This window comes from Phaethon lepturus, unplaced genomic scaffold (assembly GCF_000687285.1).
Source record: "Phaethon lepturus isolate BGI_N335 unplaced genomic scaffold, ASM68728v1 scaffold3282, whole genome shotgun sequence".
In the NCBI taxonomy this organism is placed as follows: domain Eukaryota; kingdom Metazoa; phylum Chordata; class Aves; order Phaethontiformes; family Phaethontidae; genus Phaethon; species Phaethon lepturus.
In genome coordinates, this window is record NW_010523917.1 from 96,490 (window position 1) to 122,666 (window position 26,177).

The window sequence follows — 26,177 nt, forward strand, 5'->3', positions numbered from 1 at the left end:
CCAATAGAGCTGCATATATCTAGCAGCACTCACTGTGCATCCTGCTTTCACACATGGTTTACACTTTGATATTAATCAGCAACATAAAGAAAGTGCCAGACATATATGTTACCACTTTGGAAAAAAGTTTTAAACACCCAAGATAATCTAGATGGTTACAGCACATGGCATTAGCAACACCTTGTGGAACAGAAATGCCAGCAAGCAGTCAAGCTGTAAAGTCAGTGTGCACTGGAATGGTTGCTCCAGCCCTAAACAAAGGCCAAGTCCTGAGGTCATGATTTACTAAGATTAAATTGTAATAATGTACTAAGATTAAATTCTCTATGAGTCAAACCTGAGTTAGGATTTAAATGCCACATTCAGAGATGGGAAATCTGGAGTTAGGTACACAGAGGTACCTAACTTAATTCTCCTAAATACTATTCTGTCTAGTTGAAGAGAGTGATGAGCAGTTCAGATTGCCTAGAACCAACGGTTGTCAGTTACTGGCTCTCATCATAAGATGAGCTTGATCCTGTGAGTTAAACAGTTTGGAGAATATGCTTAAGCACAGATTCAAAGTACCATCACACAATGTTAATCTAAACACTACCTCACAACCTGCATCACCTACTGTCTTTTTTTCTATTAAGAAGAAAATGTACTAAAAGGACAGTAAGCCTACACATGAGTATGTTCAGAAAATTTCTACTACAGACTTATTTAAACCAATATATGACAACAGAATATGAATAGAATGGAATTACTAGAAGAAACAGTCAACTGTTTTTGAGAAATACATTTTACTGCTGGATTTATGATTTTAAACCAAAGTAATCTTTATGTTCCTACTTTTTATAATTTTGTGTATCATGTACCAAGGCGTGATATGCTTGATGTTGGGAGCCTTTTTTCATTTACTGTTACACCATACACAGCACAAACTTCAGAATGATGTTACTGTGATGTGGAAGTCCAAGGTTATTATGGACAATGTCAGAGACAAACACACAGTACTAACCTGTTGAGGGCTACCTCCAGAGGTAGGGTAATATTCAACTCTGTATCTATCAACACTCTCAGGAGGTGGACTCCATCTCAGTCTGAAAGAACGAGGTGTCACTTCTGAAATAACTAGGTTAGAGGGAGGTGGTAAATCCCCTACAAGTGGAAGCAAATTTTTAAAATATTAATTTATCTTATATCATCAGGAATAAAAACATGAGACAAAAAAAATTGCTTAGGAAAAAAAAACCACTTTAGGTTCTTGCTTATGTTTCTATTTCCTCAGGAATTCTTAAAACAACTGTGTGAAGAGACAGCTCACTATCACACCCTCAAGACCAAACAAGCTCCCTATCATTCCTACTCCACCTTCAACACCAGTGTTTCACTGGAGAACCATCAGATAACGTTACTGCTTTTCCATGTTGGGCTTTGCTTTTGGGTTGTCAGACATTAATACTTGAGAAGAGAAGGGCTGCTGAAATTTTCCTTATTGGATAAGTATCATCAAAGAACCTGCCACACTGAGCAACATAATTCCTGACTCTGGGAGAAAAGAAGGCACATCCAGCCATGTCATGCTGTGTTAGCTATAACATAGTCATTGTTGAAGGGAAAAGAACCCCTGCAGGGTAGTCCAGGTGGTCTACACAACTTCCTCACACAAGCAGCTGAAAAAACAGCCCAGGGCTACACACTGTTCCCAATAAAGTAATAAAAAGGAATTAGCAGTGCAAGCATGTAAATGGAAAAAGGATGAATTAGACTGAAATATGTGATGTACCTGGACCTTTCACACTGTTACACAGATTCGTGGTTACATCATCAACAATGTTAGCCAGGAAGGAGAAATCTGCAACATTGTAAGCATGGATGTCATCTGGGTCCGTTGCAATCTGCTTCAATTCATTTTCATCTGCATTTTTAATACCTTACAGAGAAGACATGAAAACAAAACTTGTTAGAAATGATGGCCATGAAACATAATGCCATGAACTTAAGTTCCTAAACATATTCTTTGAATACCCTTTTAGGTATTTATGTATGTGACCACTTCTCTGTGCATTTAGCAGATGGGCAGGATGGGGTTGGTACAGGCCACCTCTTCACATAATACTTACCAATTGCATAAAGTTCCACTCCCTCATCTCTGAGTCTTCTTGAAGGGGTGACTACATCATCTTGTGATTTGCCATCAGTGATGAGAACACCAATTTTGCGAGCTCTGGGCCTTAAGCCTACATCTTGTTTGAAGTTGTTTTTTAAGATGAAATCCAAGGCCATTCCTAGCATGATACAAAGAACGTAAACATCACTATAAGTTATTTCTATATACTAGTCATGGTAAAGCAGTATTTCACCCTAGTGATTTCACTCTGACAACATCATTCCACAATTTACTTCCTTCTAGAAGCATGCAGAATCTAGTTGCAGCCCATCATCTAGCCTTATCAGCAACTGATACTATTTCAAGCCTCTCAAAGTCTCTAATCTCTTATTTTTTATCTATCACCCTCTTATCTGATCTTCTCTAGATTCCCTTCTGAGTCCTCACCTTATCTTCATCCCAACCCTGACATGGAACTGCCTTTTCTTCTTCTCATGTGCTCAACATCAACCCAAGCTCTCCTCCATCACATTTCTCCAGACTTCCACTGCGTTTATATGTCTATGCTATGCCTGTTCTCTTCCAAACATTGAATTGGACAATTGAACCGTAAGGCCTTTTCATCATGGACAAATCTGAGCTCACTGAACAATACTGGGGTCAGTTACAAGAACTGTTTTTACTAGAGCTTAAGGAAAATCCAGGCAGTGTGACATACCTGTTAGAGTATTGCCTCCTTTATACGGTAAGTTGGCTACAGCCTCCAACAAAGCCTGTTTGGTTCGGTAAGCGTTGAGATTCCATTCTGTCCTGGGATCTCCACTATACTGTGCAAGACCTGGCAAAAAAGACATCATTACTCAGTTATTATGTGGGTGTATAGCAGTTACACATCATTTTCCCTCCAACATATGAGGACTTACCAATCTGTACTTTGTCAGGACCAATATCAAAAACTTCAACGATACGGGCAATGAAGTTCCTGATAGTTTTAAAATTTGGCCGCCCGATACTCCATGAGCCGTCCACCAGCAGCACGATATCAGCTTCTGCTCTGGTTCTACATTCTAAACCTGCAGTGTCAACCAGAAAAACATAGCCTTAGCATGATAGCTTTCTTTCCCCTTCTTTTTGTATGACATAGGTCATGAATTAGCTTCCAAAATAGGTCTAGTTTTATTCACTGGCACTCTGTTGAGTGTGACCTATTTGTGAACATCATTCGCACTAGTCACTGGTTCCATGGCAAAAAGCTGTATAAATTTCTTCATGTATGTTTCCTTTTATAAATAAGCCCTCACAAATGTCAGGGCCAGTGCTCTTCTCTATTGTTGTGTAATTATGTCTTTTGGTCTTTAAAGATGATTGATAACTTGATTTCAGAGGTTTTGTAAAAGACTACTAAACTAACCACTGACATGGCAGTGAGCATTATCAGATTATACAAATTTACAGTATTTTAGTCTGTCATGGATAGCTAAACGACTGCTTAATTTGCAACTATGTAATAGTGGAATTAATAGCATATATTACAACTACTTTCAAATAAACAGCATTTCTGAATTTTCAGGGGAAAAGACATAGTAATACAAATGGTATAGAAGTTTGCACATACAGGAAAGAACACAATTTAGAGAAGATACACAAACATAAACACAGGTCAAGACAGAGAGAGAGGACAAGAACAAACACTTATATAAAGCTGCAATGTTCTGAAAAGGTAGGAAGTTATTTCAGATATCCTCATTTTACAAATTACAGAATAAAATATGCATCATATTGTTTTCATCACAAGGAAAATCACAAAATATTTATACAAAACAGAAAGCACAATGATTTTATCCACAATCATTTGCAAGAAAAAAAAAAAAAATCCTTGCTCGCTCTCTTTTCCTGTAGATTCTGTTACCAGCTGCAAATTTTCTGGCTTCCTGCCATCAGAGCTTCTGGTCTTTATATGGAAGAAATCCCATTGAGAAAAATCAGCCACACTCATCACAGTTGAAAGACATTGTGATTTCATATATGTTCCACATAATTGATCCAACACTGTAGACTCATGAATATAACTATTCCATGTACCTGGGGGTTAAAAGCATGATCCTCTTCTGCATAGAAAATATAGATCTAGTCTTTAGTCAGGACAATAAATTCAGTTGGGAGTAGAGTTTAAGTAAAATCATGTTAGTTCAAAAAATTGCATGCATAACTTCAATATGGAAGTTAAAGTTAGCTTCATGTACAATATAAAGATTAAACTATTTTGATTTTTATTTTTCTTCCAACTACCATAGTTCCCCACATGGAAAATTCTAGCAAAAGCACCAGACCTAGGGTGATTCTTTTTTTCCCCCTATTAATAAATAATGTACTATTACATTTACAGTCCCATATATAAAATTCATTTTTCACATTAACCATGACTCAAATTCATGCATTGGTAAAATTAATTAGCGTAAAGAATACAACACTGAAGACAGAAATGACAGCTGCTGTAAAACAAACAAACAAACAAACTACTTTTGGTGCAATTATTTTTCAACCAGTCTTTACACTAATGTCACTGATGGCCTGGTATGTAGGTTTTCTCAGTTTTACCCTCTTGTATTAGAGTGGGACAGCAATTAATTAAGAAGTTTCTAAAAATGCTGTCAATAAAGTTACATGAGGTGAGTGTTTTTTACACAGCCCAGCGTGGAAACAAGGCATCAAAGATTTTAAGCAAAAAGAATATAGAGTCAACTGTCAGAAAATTTTTTTTCTTTATTTGACTCTGAGAGGCCTTTGCAGTTAGGTTCTTTCTCCTCACCAAATTCTCTCTGATGGTTATGCAAGTCTTGAAATGGCAGAGGAGAAATGTCTTTACTTCTATGTGTATACTTGGCTATTAAGAAGCAAAGATCTGCTTCTTTATGCTTCCTATGAAGGAGGACTGAGCCCTGAAACTTTCTTCATCCAATATTAATTGAGAGTATGATGGTCACAACTATTAGCATGCAGAGGCCCATCAACCACACCAAGGGAGCTGCTATCATAACATTCATAGAAACTTTGACTGCAAGGTCAAAGGGAGAAACTCCCAAACAGATACTGGACAGTGCTCAGCAATTGCATTTCTGAACTAAATCTCCTCCTTCTATAGTAAAAAAAAAAAAAAAGACTAAATAATGGTTATGTTGAATATAAACTTAAATAATACACAATAACACTGGGACTTTCCCAACTATCAGATCTTTGTTCATTATATCATCTTAGTCGTAAAGGAAAAGTCACCATATAAGGACAAGCAAAGGCCTAAAGATCTGATTTAAATTCCTTGTTCTACTCCTGTGAACACCTCTGTAAATGAGCCATGATCTCTGTTCAAGAATTTGACCTTATGTGATTTAACACAGATGTGAATGGCTTGAAAATGCAATGCAGATGGCTTTGAGTAATCAGCAAAACATGGGTTGCTTGAGTTATCATCTTTGTAAGATCATCTAAAGGGTGCAGAGGACTAGAATCATGAACTGGGGCATACTTAGTGGTCCCTTCAGACCAGGGGTTATGTCATCAAGGTAAGGAGTATACTGAATCCTGTAAATAAATATTTATGTGCATTAGAAAAACAATAAGGAAATGCTGGTAAACTTTTGGTCTTTTTTTATCCAAAAGCCAAGACTCCCTTTTCTTCAATTCAATCATGTTTACCTCTAGATAAAAATGGCTCCAAAGTAGTATCTGAAAGGGTTGTCATCTCTTGTCCAACCAGGGGGTTGCTCTCTCCTCCTTCAAACATTCCAAAAACATTTACCTTATAGGTAGTTCCTGCCCTGCAGTAATTAAACAAATGTACTGTAACTAAAAGTCACTTGGCTAGCTAAATGATGACAATTCACTTATATGAAATTCTCACAGAAAAATATCCCCCATGAAAAAGAAAGTGCTAAAAGCTGAAACCCAAAGATTATCTCTTCCACAGTACAGTGAAGTTTTGACAATTTAAAAGTCGATTCCAGATTCTATACTTAATTTTATAGCCTTCTTCATTCAAGTAATTTAAGACTTTTAATGATCTTATTTTTAATATATTTAGTATATTTGCATAACAGATTTTAACATGGTCTGAAGCGTACTTTATAAATCCAGGCTTCCATGAAAATGAATCAAGAACTAAACTAAGATTTTTTTAACAAACATGAGGTAAGGAACTTTTGGGACAAAACCTTAGAAATTCCAACTTTCTCCAGTATTCTATTAGCTTTCTCATATGTGTAATGCAGAATACAGCCTCTGCCCACATCTTTGCCTCCTTCAGTTCCTGTGAGAACACCACAAGTGATGTGAACGAATAATCTCAGAAAGAGCCCTGACAGGTGTCTTTCATAGACTACATAACAAGATCCTCACGGCTTACTGACAAAATTACTTTCTTACTTACAGTAGATTTTGCCAGGCATTTCAATCCCAGATCATGATTAAACAAAGCCCTAAGCTAAGGTTATTCAAAAAATAAATAAAAGACAGACATTAATTATTCTCCATACCTAAGCTCCTCCAATACCACTGTGCTGTCATATGGCCCCACTATTAATTCTCCAAGACTCCTGTCATCTTCAGTAGGGTGGAAAGTTACTTTGTACCCCTTCACTCGTCCTGGGGCTGGCTCCCAGGTTACTCGGAAGCTTGACATAGTTGAATCAGAAGTTCTTAGATTTCGAGGTGGCTTAAAGGGAGAGGCTGCAAGGATGGAAAAAAAGGGTTTAAAGTAGGTCTGCTTATGGAAAAAAAAATGAACAAGTATGCTTTTATGTAAAAATCCATATGCAAATCCAGCATTAATGGCAGTCCTAAACTCTTTGTGCCTTTCCTTTGACATAAAGACAAGTATCAAGAGGTGAAAAAGTGAGATTTACTTCACTTAATTTTAGCCATTTAACTAATAGGTATGTGCACTAAGTTTTTATCAAGGCTCCCTCTACAGTCAACAGACTGAGGGATAGACAGCAATTCATGTCACCTATCTTAAACCTCCATCTGATCTTACAATAAACGTTGACAGCAGGTGGACTAACCACCATCAGTCTTTCTATTAATTATGGAGGAAGACTAGATGACCAGCTTAGACTAGCCCTTTCTATTTTAAATGGCAACAGGTAGGTGATCATATAGACCAAAAGAGAGAAATGGAAGCAGCTTCCTCTCAAACCAACACTGGAAAAATCATAATTTACTGCAGGCAGAAGTCACATCCAGCCAGTACTCAGTCACCAATATCACTTCTTCAAGCTGCTTCCTCCTCAGAGCTCTGGGTCCCAGACATCAGAGTATGGAGAAGGTGGAAGCAAGGACCCTTTCATAGAAAGGTCCTGCCAATGGTCCTTTTCCTTTACAGGCTCAGGGCCTGGCAGCTCAAGCAACTTCACCAGTCACAGGTGTGGCAGTATGTCAAAAAATAATTCTTCAGAGAAGTGCCAGCCAAATGGCTTGAGGTTTTTAGGTCAAGAGCAACTTCCTCTGAAGACTAACAGCTACCCAGTGCAGGTCAGTACTCACACACAGAGTGGTTAGCAAGCCCGCTGCTAGCTTCTGTATTACTTTTGCTTTTGTGTAAATCTGAAGTGAAGCCACAGGAAATACTGCAGCCATGTTATCTCAAATTTGCAAAAATGGTAATTAGAGTAAAAAGAAAGTCACCACTATAGTTTTGGAGTGAAAAGGTGGAGGGAAAAACAAGAGTTTGTCTTATCCCTGTGCCTATGCAATTGTCTAACTATAGCTGAAAGATCATAAATCTCATCAGACTGTGAATTCTGCTGAGAAACAGTAGATACACTCTGACTCACAAGGAAAAATACAGCCTTTTTGTCTCATCTCCCATGACAGTCCTCCCTGAATTATCATGACACCTTCAACTAACAAGATCACTGAGGCTCCACTTGCTTCCAAAGAGTGACTACCACCACAATTATTTACACTGAAAGCACAGAGGCATATCTGTATCAAGATGAACAGGTCAAAAATCAAAAGCAGCTGTATGACCTGAGATTTATCTCAGTATAATTTTCAAGATTGAAAAACTAAGTGTTGGTCAAGAGCTGATCAAGTTTTTACAACACTTCTACATCAACCACATTTTAATTTAAAAAGAAATCTTCCTTCAGTAACTGAGGTATCAATATCTCCACTGTTAGGAGACTCATTTCTTACTTCCTGTCATCATTCGATCTGACATATATTCAGAGAACAGAGAATGGCATGAAGTATTTACAGTGTACCTCGGTGAATGGCACTAGTCCCACATGGGCAGAAACATCTTGAAAAAAATTCTCTTTTGGTAATGGCTTTCTATTTATCGAAGCAGAAAACTGACTCTAAATCTGGTTGATTTGATCTGGTTATCAAGAGAACATTTCCTTACAAAAAGAAAGACCAGCATCAGATTCATAATAAAGGCAGAGTAGAAAAAGAGTTTTGCTTTTACAGAAAAAATCCCCTCACAAGGACTTAATAAAAATGTATTAGAGTTTCAGCTTCTGAGAAAGAAGACAGCTTGTCCAAAAGACCACGGCCTCTGAGGTCAGGCTTCCACTGATGACTCTTCAGAATCATCTACTCTCCCTTTTTATTACCTCAGGTTTCCCACAGAAAATATGATGACGAAAGAACACAAATCTAAGTAACAGGATGCTGGGCAGCTGTTTAATCAATACCCATGACCAAAAGGCAAATTATGAAACAGCTGACAACACTTGCCTAAGTAGTCTGTTGATATACCGTCTTCCTCACAAAGCACCTTGTTTTGACTTCTGATGACAGTGTTTCAAAACAAGTCCAGTATTTTCAACCAGATTTTACACCATATTTACACTTCCAATATCAACAGCAAAAAGCTGTGCTCAGGCTATGCCATAGTTAAGTTTCCAGCTAATCAAACTCTCTTCTTAACCTCTAACATTTTCTTCAGTTTGATAATTCATGACTTGGCAGATTCCACCATACTTTTCTATGTATCATAATTATTAATTTTAAGCACAAAACTTTAATTATCAAATCCTGTAGAAGCTTGTGATACATACCTGTTGTTCCTTCTGCTCTTCTTGACTTTCCTTGTCCAAAATCATAAATTGGAACAACACTAAGGTCATATGTAGTTCGTGGCTTAAGTCGCTTTAACACTATGCTTGTAGCAGGAGCATTTACTCTCCCAAACATCTGTCTTCCTCCACTGCGTGGTCGGTAGTACACACGATAAGACAAGACTTTCCCGGGTGAAGGCTGCCATGTAACTCTCATTGTATTCTCTGTCTCGTTGTCTACTGTCACAGTCCTGGCATTTGGTGACACTTTTCAGTGTAAAAATATGGATAAATGTTTACTTTGTCACATAAAGCCATATTCAAATGCATGCCAACAAAATTCATTCTGCTGTATTAAAAAAACAATCACCCTCTTTAAAATTACAGTATTTGATTGTGGGGAAGACACAGGGGAATTTCACAGGCCATTGTTAAATTATTTTTTAATTGTAATGGACTAAACAAACATAAGTGTGCTTTCCACTACAGAGAAAAAAAGAGGGAAGTATAAATTACACAAAGACACAGCATAATTGGGAGTTTTATTTAGTCACACTTTTCAGTAATCTGTTAAATAATGGATTTAACACTCTCAATGAAAGTGATAAATTATAAAGCCTTTTTTCTTTTTTATGAACACAACGTCCTATAGAGTTAAGATTTTCTAAGTTTCGAGTTTACAGATCTGGTAAAGTACTGGTAAACACCTAAACTGCTGGGTGTTGGGCTCCATACAAACTATCCTGCAAATAGTGGTGAGTGACTTTCCAAATGCTTGGAAAATCACTCACCACACTTTGCAGGACAGTATATGTGCTGAAATAAGCACATGGACTAATAAAGCATTTTCTGTACAAATTGCAGCATTCGGCTTCTAAAAGATATTTTCCAGGCTGTACAAATGTTACAAATGATCTGAAGTGAACTGAAAGGTATGTAATGCTGGCTGTCAGCCGGAATAAGACATCTAGGTTTTGGCAAAACAGAACCTTGGCATGCCAGAATCAGTCAGTATTTCATCACATGGTAAAGTAGGCTTTGCAACCTACAGTATCCTCTCCCAGTCCTAGGAACTGACAATTTCTAATTGCGTTTGTACCATAAAGATTCAATGTTAGTTAGTCTCAGGTCTGGGTCTATTTATAAGCCTGACAGCAAGTATCCTCAGGCAGCACATTGAGAGAAGCAACAAACGATATGGCTAAACTGCCTATTTAACCTGGAAAAGTTAAGTTAGGTTAAAAAAAGGTCCCACCTAATGCTGCTGTTCTTGAAGAAGGAAGATGTGGGACAGCAGTCTGCTTTGACTCTGGGGAGTCAGCTCTTACCAATGGCAGTAATCACTACTCTTGCGAGACCTTAAGAGCAATTATACTGGGTCAAGGGCAAAGGTTAACGTAGTTCAGCAGCCTGTCTCCAACAGTAGTCAAAACAGATGCTTAGGAAAGAGTAGAATAACATGTAAATACACATGATGCTTCCCCAGAGCACTCCCTCAGGCTTCATCTTCACATGGCCCCTTTAGGCAAATAATAGAAACATCAAGACAGATTTAGGGCATCCCTTCATTCATTCTGGCTCCTCTACTTGCCAATTCTTGTTATAAAGCAACAAGCTATCCCTGGCCCCTCAGTGCTTTTTTACTTTGCCCACACTGCAGGAGAGGCTTGAGCCTGCTTTGACTAATACTATATAAAGCTTAGCAAATAAGAAAAAAGGAGAGCTCAGGAAAGGTAAATAACAAACATCAAAATCATCCAGTGAGCCTCAGTTTGAGGACTGTGAAGACTCTAAAGGGCAATAGCTTGGAAAGGTAATTCATTGATTCTGTGGGAATTTACTCCACCTTTCCTTCTTACTTTATTCATAACATTTCTTCCACCTGATTTCCAACAGTCACACCAAACCTATGAAAGGCTGGTTTCAAAGTGATTTGCAGACAAAATCACATTTTAAATTGGAAGAAGTTCTTGCTGAATCCAAACCTACATGACATAAAAGAGATTTTCTTTTTTTTAACGGTCAAACAAAAAGCCAGAATTGATTGATCTGAGGTGGCATTTTGATTTAGGGGGACTTTTCCAGGAAAAAAAAAAAAAAGGTGAAGAAAAATAAAGTCCATTTTCTTTAAAATACGATAATTTCATCAAGGACAGAATGTTACAAATGGTGGTAATGTTATACCAACTCACCATCAGTAAAAGCCTCTCCTTCTACTGGGTCTCCTTCTCCACTGCTGTAGGTTGCGTATACTGAAATCCTGTATTTAGTCTCTGGCTCCAAGCCTTCTATCACAGCATCCACTGTACTTCCAGGGACTCTCTTCTCTCCCATTGTATCATCATAAAGTGATTTCCATACTATCCTATAATCATTAACTGCTCCTGGAGCTGGTGTCCATGATAACCCAACTGTAGTGTCAGTTATGTCTGTGGTAACCAAATTACGTGGTGAACCACGTTCTGCAAGAAAGAAAACAGCAAATTGTCTCTAAAACAGAAATAGCAAACATTAGCAAAGTACAAATGGAGCAGTAAAATGTTCATAAGAGCACAATCAAAATTTTCCCATCAATATTAGTTTCAATAATATACATTTGTATTTCCAAGAGAAAATTGATGCACTTTTCAACTAAATGCTGAAATCTAACTTGAGACTATGAATGATCCTATCCCTTATCATGCAAGATACTTAGCTGTTATGCTTTAGAATATGCAAAATAAAAGTGGCATTAATCAAAGACTTGGAATTAAGCCAGTGCTTAAATGTGCTGCAGCTCATTTAGGTATGAAGCTACGCTAAGTCACATGGAGGACAGGGAGGTGATTCGAGACAGCCAGCATGACTTCACCAAGGGCAAGTCCTGCCTGAACAACCTAGTAGTGGCCTTTTATGATGGAGTGACCACATCAGTGGGCAAGGGAAGCACTACCGATGTCATCTATCTGGATTTCTGTACGGCCTTTGACACAGTCCCCCACAACACACTGCCCTCTAAATTGGAGAGAGATGGATTTTATGGGTATACTATTCAGTGGGTGAGGAATTGGTGGTTGGTCTTGTCCAGAGGGTAGTGGTCAATGGCTCAATGTCCAGATGGAGATCGGTAGCGAGCGATGTCCCTCAGGGGACCGTACTGGGACTAGTACTGTTTAATAGCTTCATTAATGACATAGACAGTGGGATCGAATGCACCCTCAGCAAGTTTGCAGACGACACCAAGCTGAGTGGTGTGGTTGACATGCCTGAGGGATAGCATGCCATCCAGAGGGACCTGGACAAGCTCGAGGAATGGACCCGTGTGAACCTCATGAGGTTCAACAAGGCCAAGTGCAAGGTCCTGCACATGGATCGGGGCAATCACAAGCACAAATACAGGCTAGGGGATGAAGGGATTGAGAGTAGCCCTGCTGAGAAGGACTTGGGGGTGTTGGTTGATGAGAAACTCAACATGACCTGGCAATGCCCACTTGCAGCCCAGAAAGCCAACTGTATCCTTGGCTACATCCAAAGAAACATGGCCAGCAGGTCAAGGGACGTGATTCTGCCCCTCTGCTCTGGTGAGACCCCACCTGGAGTCCTGCATCCAGCTCTGGAGCCCTTAGCACAGAAAAGACATGGACCTCTTGGAGGGCCACAAAAATGATCAGAGGGATGCAACAGCTCTCCTATGAGGAAAGGCTGCGAGAGTTGGGACTGTTCAGCCTGGAGAAGAGAAGGCTCCAGGGAGAACTTAGAGCAGCCTTCCAGTACTTCAAGGGTGCTTAGAAGAATCACAGAATGGTAGGGTTTGGAAGGGACCTCTGAAGATTATTTGGTCCAAGACCCCTGCCAAGGCAGGATCAACTAGGGTTGCACAGGAATGCATCCAGTCAGGTTTTGAAGGTCTCCAGAGAAGGAGACACCACAACCTCTCTGGGCAGCCTGTTCCAGTGCTCTGTCACCCTCACAGTAAAGAAGTTTTTCCTCATCTTGAGGTGAAACTTCCTGTCCTGCAGTTTATGCCCATTGTCCCTCATTCTACCACTGGGCACTACTGAAAAGAAAGATGAGGACAGACTTTTGTAGCAGGGCCTATTGTGATAGGAAAATACAGTAGATTTAGACTAGATATAAGGAAGAACTTTTTCACAAGGCGGGTGGTGAAATAGTGGAACTGGTTGCCCAGAGAGGTGGTAGATGCCCCATCCCTGGAAATATTCAGGGTCAGACTGGATGGGGCTCTGAGGAGCCTGATCTAGTTGAAAATGTCCCTGCTGATTGCAGGGGGGATGGGACTAGATGGTCTTTAAAGGTCCCTTCCAACCCAAAGTATTCTATGATTCTGTACTATGTTGGTTTTAACTCTCAAGTAAATAATTTTAATTCATTCATCTTCATCCTCATGTGTGTAACTACTATTCTGGGAAATAAATAAAGGAGACTTTTACCTAAGTCAAACAGTCCTTTCCCTGACAATCTTATCTTCTTATTTAATAGTACTACACTATCTTCCAGACTACTGCTTACCATATCCATCAGCTATTTCATTTTATGTTTACAATTAATTTGCAGCATGCTTACTTCACACGACAGTTACAGTAGAAAACAGTCTCCATCTTTCCACCCATAGGACTTGTACCTCTTTCCTCCCTGTAGTTTGTTCCAACCATTGGAACAATGGAAACAGCTCATTAGTCTGTGAAATCCAGTTGTCAGTGGGATGCATGAGTCTCACCTAACACACCAGAGTAATTCCACTGCTTAAAAATGGAGTTCATTGGCCTAAAGTGATGCAGTGAAAGGAGTGCCTCTGTTTAATGTTTAAGATACATTTATATCATATATTCAATTTTCCTATTGCAGTGGCTGGCTTTTGATGGCAAGGAAGGAGCACTGACTGGTAGGTTTAATGAAACGGCCAACTGTAGCAAAATCTGCAAAAGGGATCTACGAAACCAGATCCACATCCACAGAAGCACTCAATTCTTTGGTGTGTATTCAGCAGAAGGGATCTACGAAACCAGATCCACATACACACAGAAGCACTCAATTCTTTGGTGTGTATTCTCTGTGGCCTTTCTCACTGAGTACAGGACATTCCTGAGAGATTGCTTAGCAGGAGGACTTAAACACTTGAGGTGGCCTCATGGCATCACAGTTAAGTTTTACCTGCACTGATAAAAATATATCCCTATATTATACCAGAGCAGCCACAGGACCATATTCAAAATTCTTTGAGCACAGAGAAATTCAGTACCTATTCAATTTCCACTGCTTAGGTTCATTGCAAGAACAGATCTCACTATTTTCAGAAGCCTGAAGCAGTTTCAGTCCAAGAGTGAGCAACAAGTTGCCCAAAGTCTTGAGTATACTGTGTTTTCACTTTTCATATTCATTTGTCCTTCACTTCCACCACAAATCTGCAATATCAACAAACATAATCCCACTGGAGCAAACAGAACTACCTGTAGAAAGCTTCATTTTGGAAATATCTCGTTGCCAGCAAAACTTCATTAAAAATGAGCCAATTAATCCCACTTAGCTTAATGATGATTGGAAATTAATATCAACCTATCTGAAAAAAATGCTTACAATATAATAAAGATTCATCAGCTACACAGATTACAGAACCAGAGGGTACCACTCCAGCTGCAAAGCTGAGTCTCAAATATAGCTAACGGAGCATGTAATAGAATTCCTTTGTGTTGTGGGGCTTTTCTGATTTTAATTCACAGTCTTCGGATCTCCCATCATGTTTTTCTGGAGACAATTCCTTTCCACCCTAACTCTGCATTGGCTCTTATAATTTTACTCTTCAAACCAATTTTTATCCTCACAATAGAAATTACCACAATTTATGGCATCTTCTCTACAAAAAAAGAGGTTTTGGTAGAGTTCACTTGTTTATTGTTTCACTACAACAGCATTTGCATATAGTGAAAAAAGTATAGTGAAAAGGCCTGGTCCAGCTCATGCTTTATGAATTCTCACCGAATTCAGTGACTGCATTAAATGAAAGCCAGGGCAGAATCTAAACTCCAAATATCAATTTTTCTGGAAGCCTGAAAAAAAGATTTGCCTTCAGAAGTAAATTACACCAATTTTTCTGTCTGCTCTTAAGCTTCTACTTCCAAATCTTGGCTTTTTCATACAATAAAAAAAAAATTAAGGCAATCCAAATGGAAAAAATATGGAAAACCTAACTTGATAGAATGCACAGATGTCTCACAATAAAAACTTTTCTTTCCATATTTTAATGTAATATAAATATACAAGTCACTTTATTTTGGCTACTTTAAAATATGTCTCTGCCACAACATGATTTCAGTATTAAAGTATCTGCTACCACAGCACAATTTTTTGCAAGTCTACTCTTGGATGCTACAACTAATGATATATGTTGGAAACACCACAGAAATAACTGCATATTTAAAACCTTTATTGATTAAGTCATTATTGAGGTCCTTAAATAACAGAGGAAAATAATTTGTTTGGAATGGACTGTAATGAACACCAGTTATTGTAATATGTTAGGTCTGAAAGAAATATCCTCTGGAACTAAATGTCTTTTTTATAAGGCAAGGTAAGTAAGGGGAAAGGGACTGGGATTCCTCCCAAACCACCAGAACTAAATGGAAAATTTTTATTTCAAATAGTTGGAAACTGCTGACAAGACAACTTACCTACTAAGGGAAATTAGACTTTAAAAAGTTACACTGCAACCGAGAACATTTCTTTAACATAACACACTAACTTGATTTGCACCTCATGCGTGAGGTGGAAGTTCACTGACACATTTTTTCTGCTTTGCTGGATCTCCCAGAAGCATTTTTTGGGGGAAACAGCTGTGTTTAAGATGCAGTCCAACTGTAAGTCTTAAATTATTAGGATTCCATCAAATATTATCTAAACTGCCACACTCAAAGTCAAGAAGCATATTTATACTCCACAATAACAGTGGTACAACACAGTCACTAGGAAACACATAATTAGACGTATGAGATATTTTTGGCTTGGATTAAGCAAAAAAAAACCCTACTTACTTTGCTTACGTTTCACAAAAAAAAAAAAAACCACCAAGGAAAAAAACAAACCTACAACGGTAACACCTAAGTAGTCACTCTGTTCTTTGGTCCATGGGTTCAGAAATGCTTGTTGTACACCCGCTGCCTGCCTCCTTCTTTAAACAGGATGGATAAGGAGCATGGAAAGATAATGTACAGTGTAAGAAAGAGCCAGTGCTGGCTGGCTCGCAAGTAGTTGTCAACAGACTCCTACTTGTTCCTGACTTGAAATGGAAGCTAAAGTATGCTCATCACTTCATACAGCCCTCAAGCCATGGGCAAGTGAGGAAGCAGTTGGTTTTTGAAAATTATCCCCTAACAGACATTAGGTCCTATGATGCTCTGGAGCACCAAACCAGCTGGTGTAAGCACAGCTGTAAGCCATGGTGAGTATGTATACAGTAAAACAAAGTGCTTGCACGGACAGGTCAAATCCCTGCCCGGGTGAGCAAGCCAGTCACCAGTTTCAGGCTATCAGATTCTCTTCAGCAATCTTTAGCTCAGAGCTGGTATGCCTACAGTCCCTTGTACATCTCTACCACTGCTCAGTGCAGACACACTCTCAAAAATTAACTTGGTAACTTTCAGTCAGGTGCTTTTACACCCAGTTCTGGGCTTCGGCAATGTCCAGTTTCTATATTAAATTTTCCCGCTATAGTATGCTAGAGACACAATATAATATAAAAGCAGTTTCCCTGTGTCCACTTGGCTCACTTCCCATAGCTCTCCAGCAATCACTGTTGTTTTTGAACACAAGACTATGAATCAGCTAAAATTTAAATGTTGACATTCATAAAAATCAAATAGCCTTATTCAAATGGCCTTTCCTCTCAGAAACATTTACACAACTCCAGTTGTGTAATGGGCAAACCAAACTATTTGGGCAGTTTGGGCCCGAAGCTTACAAAATTTTCTGTATGTGTTCTTAAAACCAGCTTTCAAAACCAACTTGCAGCAGTAAATTTCATGCAGAGACATGTTTCATTTAAGTTAAACATAGGATTAATCTAAGCCAGCATCCTAAAAGGTCAGAATCAACTAAATAAATGAGCCGTCTCTTGCAGAGGCATAGAGCAAAATTTTATGGCCTGAGTCCTGCCTTGTTTACATCAGGAGTATCCCATTAAGTCAGCAGGCGAGGTCACCACAGCCAAGGATCCAAGTGTACGCATCAGATGAGATAGTAGCAGAATCACTTTAAGGTTTTACTCTAGTGGTCAAACTCTCCTCAGCACTGGAGGAGGCACTTTGGTCAGCTGATATCCTTCCCTCTGAGACACAAAGTAGTTGGCTCTTCCTGGAGTACCAGCCCTGAGACACATAGAGAGGGACTGTGGACATGGTGCAAGGGAGAGTCAAGGACTTGCTACACAAAGGGAATGCTCACTTGACCCTGTTAGAGCAGGTTTCTTGCTCTTCTGCTACTGGGAACACAGAAAGGTGAGAAGATGCAAACCAGGAGAGTTCTGACCCAAAACAGAGGGACTTTGGCCAGAGCATTCCTGAGTCCCTGCTCTAGGATAAAGCCAACAGGAATTCATACTCAGTCCTTTCAATATTTTACCTGTCTTTTCCAACAGTTAATCAGTTAACACTACTCTCAATTTTCTAGAAATATCTTTTTATTATGCATTCAACCTCCCCCGTGTTAATTTTTTTCTGATACATATTTCATTTCCCATATAAAACTAAGATAACTTTCCACAGATTATCAAAAGTCAATTTCAAATGTCAGACTCAAAAATCTCAGAATGTATAATTTTAAAAATGCATGAAACAGCATTAAATCTCCTGAGGACACTAAGTCCTTGTTTCTGTCAGGACAGAAGCAGCTCTACACAGTCTGAACATTACGTAAAGCCCCTGTGATATGCTAAAAACCTCATTGTAAGAAAATGTCACTTGAATTTGTACTATTCTGCCCTGTAGGAGGTCATTCATTTCTAAAGCATTCTTATGTTACTACAGAAACAGGAAAAACAAATCATTTATTTACCAAAGAACTATTATCCATTTTCTGACCAAAAAAGGTACACCCCCCAAATCCCCAAACCTAAGCTCTAAGAAATGCATACAACCAAAAATAACTTAAAACTGAAAAGTGACTCAGTCACGACAACTTTTTTTAATATATTGCTTTAGTACAGACCAATTCTCACAGTACAAATAGCTACCTGTCAGATGGGATGGCAGGACTGAACCCTGTATCACTGAAACATAAAGAATCTCCTTCTAAAGGGGAAGAGACTATGGCATCATTCTCTCTCAAATTTATCTCCTGAATATAATACACTACCCCTCTTGTTGTTTCTTCTAATATGTACGAAGATAAGAAATAAAATGGGTTGACATCTCTGCTAATGTAGACTAGCATTCTCATTTATTTCAAAAGAACCACATCCATTTACACCAACAGCGTTTCTAGCCTAGGAACTTCACTGATGTAAGTGGAAATACTTTGAAATTTTTCAGTGCAAGCAAGATGGGAATCTGATCACTGAATCTTTTCCTGAAAAAAAAGGCTTTTTTTCTACATTTCTCTGAAATTTGTATTTAAAAGTGTAATGACTCCCCTGCTTAGATTCAGTAACTGAAATATTCTTAAAGCTGCTCTGAAAAGTATATAACTGCCAGAAAAAGGACACTTATAAAACAGATTTGTAGCTTTCAAACTTTTCAGACACTCATTAGTATTAAACATTTCTGTGTAGATTGCTTAATCCAGCAATTAATTTCTTTCTTTTTAAAACAACTGCAAATTATGAAAGTTATCAGTTGAGCAGCTAATGTACAGTATGTTCTTTTCATCCGAGAGCATGCCTTTGGGCAGAAACCCAAATTCCTGCCAGACTTACAACCACCTCTCTTATTAAAAAAAAAGATTAGAAAAACAGTAGCTCTTGCAAACTGCTTGCTCTCTCTGTTGCATTTACACTCACTGCCCTCACCATATTTACCATTATATTTTAATTCTGGTGTATGATGACTTGGGTAAGATCATATGATTGCCCAAAATATTGAAAACCAGATGATTTGTCTGCGGTGTTTGGGGATAAGAGGGAGACTTGCCTCTAAGACATTCCTGTGGGTGTTTCTTGCTTGTTCTTCAATCTGTATTATGCATCAAATATAACCATCAGTACTAATTTGTTTAGTTCCCCCAGTTGTCACAAGCCTTGTTCCACCACATGGCAAATGGCAGCCTGCACTGATTTAATTTACTTTAGCAGTTTCAAGGACTTTGTGTGAGCTGAGGGGAATCACAGCCAACAAAATACGTCTGAGGAAAATTTTTCCATGGCACCTTTATAGAAGGGCTCCAACCAAAACTGCCTAGTGATGGATCACCATGCACTTTTGAAAGTGAGAGGATAAAATGAAGCGTTTTCTATAACACATATTTTGCACGTACAGTTATGTTTAATGTAGTATGAAATATAAAGCTCCAGAACTTTCACCTCCGGATGATACTTCATAACTGCAGACAAAAATCATGCAGTGACTGAAAGAGGATGTATAAAAGATTCAGAGCACTATAAATTTCTAAAATCTGGACTACTGAAGAAGGAAAGCATACTCCTTCAAAAAAGAGGCAAAAACATTTTTTCTCTTTTCCTGCTCCACAAACACAAAAGAAAAATAAACTCATTCTCTCTGAATAACAATTACCTGTATGTTATGGAACAGCACCCTCAGAAATGTGTCATTTTCTGATTACTCATTTGCTAAACTCTCTATACCATGTTGTCTGTGAAGAGTTCATAAAATTCTGATCCTCTGGTATATTATCTTTGGGCTGGACCAGATAGCTATGCAAACAGTTTATAGAACAGATTATCTACAGCTACTTGGGGGAATACTTGCCCTCTCTGTTTTATGCAGAGAAACAATAAGGGCAGGCATATACTTAGCAAAAAAGAAAAACAAAAGGAAAAGCAGAGATTACCCAGCTGGTAAATGATATCAAGTACACAGAATGCTTGCTGGGTTTACGCGGATTGATTTTCACAAGTATCTTGAAACAAAGCCACTTCAAAACACTGAAAAACTGCCGTGCAGAGCAAAGCAGAGGAAGAGGAGGAACTTCCAAGAGCAATTTATAAATGCTCCAAAATACTTTGGAGATAACATACTTAACTGAAGGATCTTCAGTGAACACCTGGGCAGACATGTTCTTGCAAACAATGTTAGAGCAGTCTTAAAAACCTATCAGTTTTTCTCTCTCTGCTGAAGGCTACCCTTGCAACCAAGATACAGTGACTGCCCATATGAGTCCTCCTACTATATACAGAACAAAATAAATCATTACAGAAGGCAGTAAGAATGTTTGTTTACACATTTGGTCACAGGGGACCATTTAGTGACTCAGTAAAATTCCATAAACATCTGAGAGCTTGGATTTTTCATTTCCTGCCACTTGACTATATAATAGCCAGAGAAGCTATTGTATCCAGCTCCTCTTTTCCCACCTTCCTTTTAGTGCTGAAATGTTCACTGCACCCAAACTGATTTCTCTTAGACTATGTGTCAATACCATAAACTAAGAACTGTCCCAGTTTGAAAGGCAATCTCAAGCCTAGCTCTTGATATGATTATGAACTGAAGTGGCCAACAACTATGGCATCACACACTGAATAAGTTTGGTGAGAGTTGATATGGTGAAGACATCAAGTAAGCCCCACTGGGATTCCTGATGCAGGAAAATACTTAGGTGCTCGATACTTCAGTGCTGTTGGCAATGAAAATCACACACCGCACTATTTTGCTTCTCAGACACTATGGCTCACGGAAAAACTAATTGAAATACTAAACAGTTTTTCATGCTTCCTTTCACAACTTTTTTGACATTACTGTTGATAAGTTTATTTTTCCAGGAGTTAAGATCTGTCCCATTCCCAGCCGCAGTCAGACAAGTTATTTCAGCTGTTAGTCAAGTATTCACTTCACCAACCTGTGTAGCTTCTCAGCTGAGTCCAACCATATTTATTGTAGCTTCACAGACAGCATGACTTCTTTTTTTGTGTAAATTTCTATACTAAGCTTTGAAGTTTGAATGTTACCTTTCAGCTCCAAAATTGCAACCCTTTTCAATAATTGTCTGTTTTTCCTCAAAGCTTTTGTCTTTTTATCCTTCGGTGAAGTAAGACAGTACCATAGAGTGAAATATTGTCTTATATGTACTTCAACAGATATTCTGAGAACTTTTTATACCAACAGTCAGAGAGTCTTTTAAAATATCTATGGACCATGTCCCAAGAGTTTTGGCCTAAATCAAGTATTTTTATTACCTCATGAAACTGCAGATATGCTGATTACTGAAATACACAATGGATGTTCCATGAGGAAACACCATGATTTAGGCCTCTGCTGTCATGCAAACAGAAATTTTTATTCTATTCTTTATCTTTGATCAGCCAGTAATGACCGACATCTGTATATGCTCTTAGTAACATTTTATCTAACCAAGAGAAATTTAATAGACAGCTTTAATGCTAAAAGTATTTTTTTCTGGAGTACACCCTGATAGGATTTTCAAATCCAGCTGAATCTTCAAAGGATATGTGTTTGAGTCACAAAGCTATGCCTGTCAAACTGATAAAAGTAATTTTTAATTTGGTTTTCTCACAGCTGAGGAACTGAATAAAAAGGAATTCAGTTAAGTGACAGGAAGTTCATTTATTCATATTTATCACAAGACAAAATCTATCACAGAATTTTCGACACAAAGTTTTAAACCAGTTGCTTAAAGGAAAACCTCTTATCGGAATGCTTCTGTGTCCTTTTAAGTGCAACATCCATTTTAAACTCCATCGGGTTGCATATAAATCCATTCCTGAGCTATAGTCAACTATCCTGTTAAATTCTTTAACTCTTCTTTGTGAGTTATGACAATTTATCACTGCAGAAAGTCCAAGTCAGAATCAGAGCCCTCCTGTAGGGGGGGAGCACTGAAAGGACAAGACAGTCTCTACCTGAGACTGAATTCTGGTTTTCTGACGATTCTCTTTTCAATTCTGCTGTATTTGATTCACTGCTCTCTCTCTTTAGAATGTGTTTTAACTGAAATTCTAGGCAATGTCTTATAAGAGTTTTCTATTGCTCAAGTTTTATGATAGGGTAAAAAACTAAGCTTATTACGAATTTGAAACACTCTTGATCTCTCCAGAGCTCCATGTTAATAAAGGGTTTACTACATACTCAATGAAAACCTTTCCACCAAATGTAAACAGTTAACTTGGTCAACCTTCACTAAAATTTGAGGCACCTCCGTAAGGAAGTGGGCAATTCAGTCCGTTTAACAGAGAGACAGAGGCCTCCCAAGATTTGCAAAAGAAGACCGAGGTGTTCCTCTCTCCACTGACAGCACAGAGAAAAAAGCAGGGGTGTCAGGCTCCTCTGTCCACTTGGGAACCAGCCCGCTCTTGTTCTGAGAGTGAAATTTGCATTCCTGGATGTGCAGTGGCTCAGGTTCAACAGAAAGAGAAAAGGAGGCTCCTGCCCAGCATACACTACAGCCTTGTGAATCTGCTGGGGTGTGGAGGTGCAAACTGAAACTCCCCCAGACTAAGACCTACATCTCCACACTCCGTCTTCCCCCCCAGAAAATGTTGAACCTAGTAGAATACCATACAAAACAAAGTGGCAGCACCACCAGCAACAGGGAAGTTCACTAAGTCCTGATCACCTCTGGCTTTTCTTGGAGGATTTGGGCGGAATCCAGCTACCTGTTCTCCTTTACCTGGATCTCAGCAGTGTTCTGGGCAGGAGACAGGTTCTTTTCTCCTACAGATGGAGCATTTTGGATCTTACATTGGTAATGAAAGCGAGGAAGTTCGGGAACTTTCAGCATGAATTGCAAGCTGCGTGATACACTGAGGCAGTGCCATCAGAGAAAGTAGGTGGATTGGATTGTTGTCTGAGACTTAGGTAGTGGGGCAGGCAGAGGGTTGGTGCCTAGCTCTCAGTTGCTCCTTCTATAGTCAGTGGACAGACAAATGTTCCTTTGAAGGAAAAATGAGATCTCAGATGGACTACCTGCTTCTGGAAGTATCTGCCTTTCTTCACGATTCACAGAATAATTCTAGAGAGTCCATGCTGCAAACTGCAGTGTTCAGATAAGTGCCTAAATTTTAGTAGGATTAATTCTGAGCATTGGTGAATCATTAGAAAGGTTTTTTTTTTTTTAACAGTTTCCTATTTAAAATAGGTTTTCTGGTTTGTTTCCCAACCTATGTCATAAACAAAAAGTTAAACTCATGGCGAAAATGAGAGCCAAGTATATCCCTACTATAACTCCATTAGTGTCAATGGACAAGTTTTAATTCCACATAATTCATCTGCAAGAGGTATTCAAGCCGTGCCTACACAGCTGCAGTGCCAGACTTCAGCAATACATACCTGGCCAGCACAAAGCACGGTCACACTTCCTTTCATGGCCTGGCAGGCAGCTTTCCCTATCCTCTGACAATTAACAGATGACACAGAGAATGCTCGCAGAGAGCAAGTCTGAGAAATTCTCTGCTCGAAGGCAGAGTGAGAGCAGCCTCCCCTCCTTATAAGAATGTCTTTGGCTCTGACTTAGGCTTTTGCCAGCATTTTGTTAATGCTTCGCTCCAGGTTCTTACTCCTATTAGTTAAAAGCAGGATATGGTTCGTTATTGCTATGCCTAGACTAGATGTTGCTTCTCTAATGCAAAAAAGGTCCCTGAATGTCTTTCAGTCTCAGTAGAGTAGATACCCTGCTAGAGTAGATACCATTTTCAAATGGATGAGATGCTTTAACCCCATTAAACAAACCTGTTACATTAAGAACAATTTGCTACTAAAACTGCTTGGAAGTTGAGAGTTACAAGACAAAATATTTCTCTGAGGCTGGTGTTGAAGTACAGTCAGTTTTGGTCGGTACTTCTGGTAACATCTTTTCCAAGAGACCCAGAGTCCCTGCCACAACCAGTGATATTTGACCCCATTGTTTTGTCTGATAGACAGTAGGTTTGCAAAATCCCTGTAAAGTAGCAGCATGTCTTTATGCCTATTTTTCATTCACATATTTACTTCTACAGAAAACTCAGGAAGACAGCACACTTTAAAACACCTTAAACATCAAATAAACTAATGACCATACAGAGACCATAAATAATTACCTTCAAGTGTTTCTCCCTCTCCAGAAAGGGCCTCTCCTGCTCCAGAGGCATACAAGGCAGACACAGTCAACGCATACCTAGTGGCTTGGTCTAAGCCTTTCAGCACTTTAGAGGTAGTATCACCTTTCACAGTCACTTCCTTAGTTTCACCTCCTGCAACTGGAGTGTATGTTAGAAAGTACTGTTGCACTTTGCCAGGAGCAGCACCCCAAGACAGCTTCATTGTCGATGTTGTAGCATCAGAAACTCTCAAATTTCTTGGATTTCCTCGGACTGCACATGTCAAAAGATGTTGAAAACAAGTTGAAGCAAGCTTCATTTCTCGGTTTATTTTTAAGGCTACCACAACTTAAGACTTACTGCTGAAAAAATAATTCCTGAATAGCCTGAACTAAAACTGCTACAGTATAACTTTACAGTAATCAGGAATGCACAATTCCATGCCCACCCTCCTTAGGCAAAAATGTCCAATAAAGTCTTTTTGTTCCTATTTTTTTCTATCAAAACCAATTCACGCCAAGATCCATGTTGAAGTCACTGTCTGCAGAATCAAGTCAAAGACCACCAGTGAAACATGAAATTAACACATTATGGTTTCCTAGAGTTCTTTTTGATGATAGGTTTTCTGGTTTCTAATATTTAAAATATCAGTGAAGTTTCATCAGTAATCAGGACATTTGTATTGTCTCTGTATTCTTCAGATTTTCTTTAATAAGGCATGATACCTGTTGAAGGATCATACATTTTCATACAAGTTAAGGTTGCAGTGATAACTTTAGTAAATTAAATGTTTCATTCATTCCTTGCTAGCCATTCAGAACAAAGTGCAAACGGGGTCTGAATTTGCCGAAAAAAAATATAATTTATATTATTGACAATATGAAGAATCTTGAGGACAATTAATTAAACATACAGGTAGATTCTTCACCTAAGTTACTTTGCCATATTAGGTGTTGCAGATTCAATAGGCTACATTTTAAAATGAAATATTACAATTTCGATAAATTATATTGTCTTAAATTACCTCTCAACCACGCTTGAGTAATTTTATAATTCCCTGTTCACCTGGGATAATACATATTGCCAATATGGGTTATTCTCTTTGCAGCATGAATACGTCAGCATGCAAGGAGTTCTTCTCTAGCTTACTACATTCACAGCGTTAATCATGTACCTTCATCAGTTTTTGCATATCCATTCAGCGAATTCCCAGGCCCAGACTGATACTCAGGAATAACAGACACTTCATATCTTGTATCTGGGATCAAGTTCTGCAGAGTAGTTGATCTTTCATTTGCTGAGACCGTCACTTGTCTCCTTTCTCCTCCAGTAAGTGGTCTGTATACAAGCCTGTACCGTAGGACATTTCCTGGAGCTGGATTCCAGCCAACTACAAAGCTATCAGTAGTTTCATCCGTTATCCTCAAGTTTCGAGGAGCGCCTTTAACTACAAAAAAAAAATACATATATAATTTGTAAATATTTGCTTTTAATCAAGAGTATGTGAAGTGAAACCGTTCCAACCATTCTGTTAGCTCATTCAGTTTACCAAAACATCAGCTTATATTGCCCTCTCATTGTTTTAAGGCACACAAACCATTAGTCATTTCTGAAAATTTAGGGCCAGAGTTACAATGAGCAGTGCAACAACGTTGTCCTCGAGAGTACATTAATCCCATTTTACAAAACTGCTTCTGAAACTTAAGACAGTCTGACTGTTTTTAGCAGTAACAGAAGAACTGAACTGTTGTGAGGGACATTTGGGCATAGTGGGGAAATTTCTTAACACAACAAATCGTATAGTTTCTTTGCTGTTGCCATTTGCTTCTGC

At 38.7% G+C, this 26,177-nt stretch overlaps 1 protein-coding gene across 1 annotated transcript in view; it reads right to left on the reverse strand.

The window, feature by feature from the left end:
• The window catches only part of COL12A1 (collagen, type XII, alpha 1), a 95,930-nt gene that overhangs the window by 60,411 nt on the left and 9,342 nt on the right, over positions 1 to 26,177 (reverse strand). The window contains exons 10-20 of the mRNA XM_010282245.1: positions 25,521 to 25,793; positions 24,347 to 24,619; positions 11,349 to 11,618; positions 9,157 to 9,423; positions 6,625 to 6,817; positions 5,789 to 5,910; positions 3,019 to 3,168; positions 2,814 to 2,933; positions 2,109 to 2,273; positions 1,772 to 1,918; positions 1,004 to 1,143 (exon numbers count right to left, since the gene is read on the reverse strand). Of these exons, the coding sequence (XP_010280547.1) occupies positions 1,004 to 1,143; positions 1,772 to 1,918; positions 2,109 to 2,273; positions 2,814 to 2,933; positions 3,019 to 3,168; positions 5,789 to 5,910; positions 6,625 to 6,817; positions 9,157 to 9,423; positions 11,349 to 11,618; positions 24,347 to 24,619; positions 25,521 to 25,793 (2,120 nt within the window). The remainder of the gene's footprint in view (positions 1 to 1,003; positions 1,144 to 1,771; positions 1,919 to 2,108; positions 2,274 to 2,813; positions 2,934 to 3,018; positions 3,169 to 5,788; positions 5,911 to 6,624; positions 6,818 to 9,156; positions 9,424 to 11,348; positions 11,619 to 24,346; positions 24,620 to 25,520; positions 25,794 to 26,177) is intronic.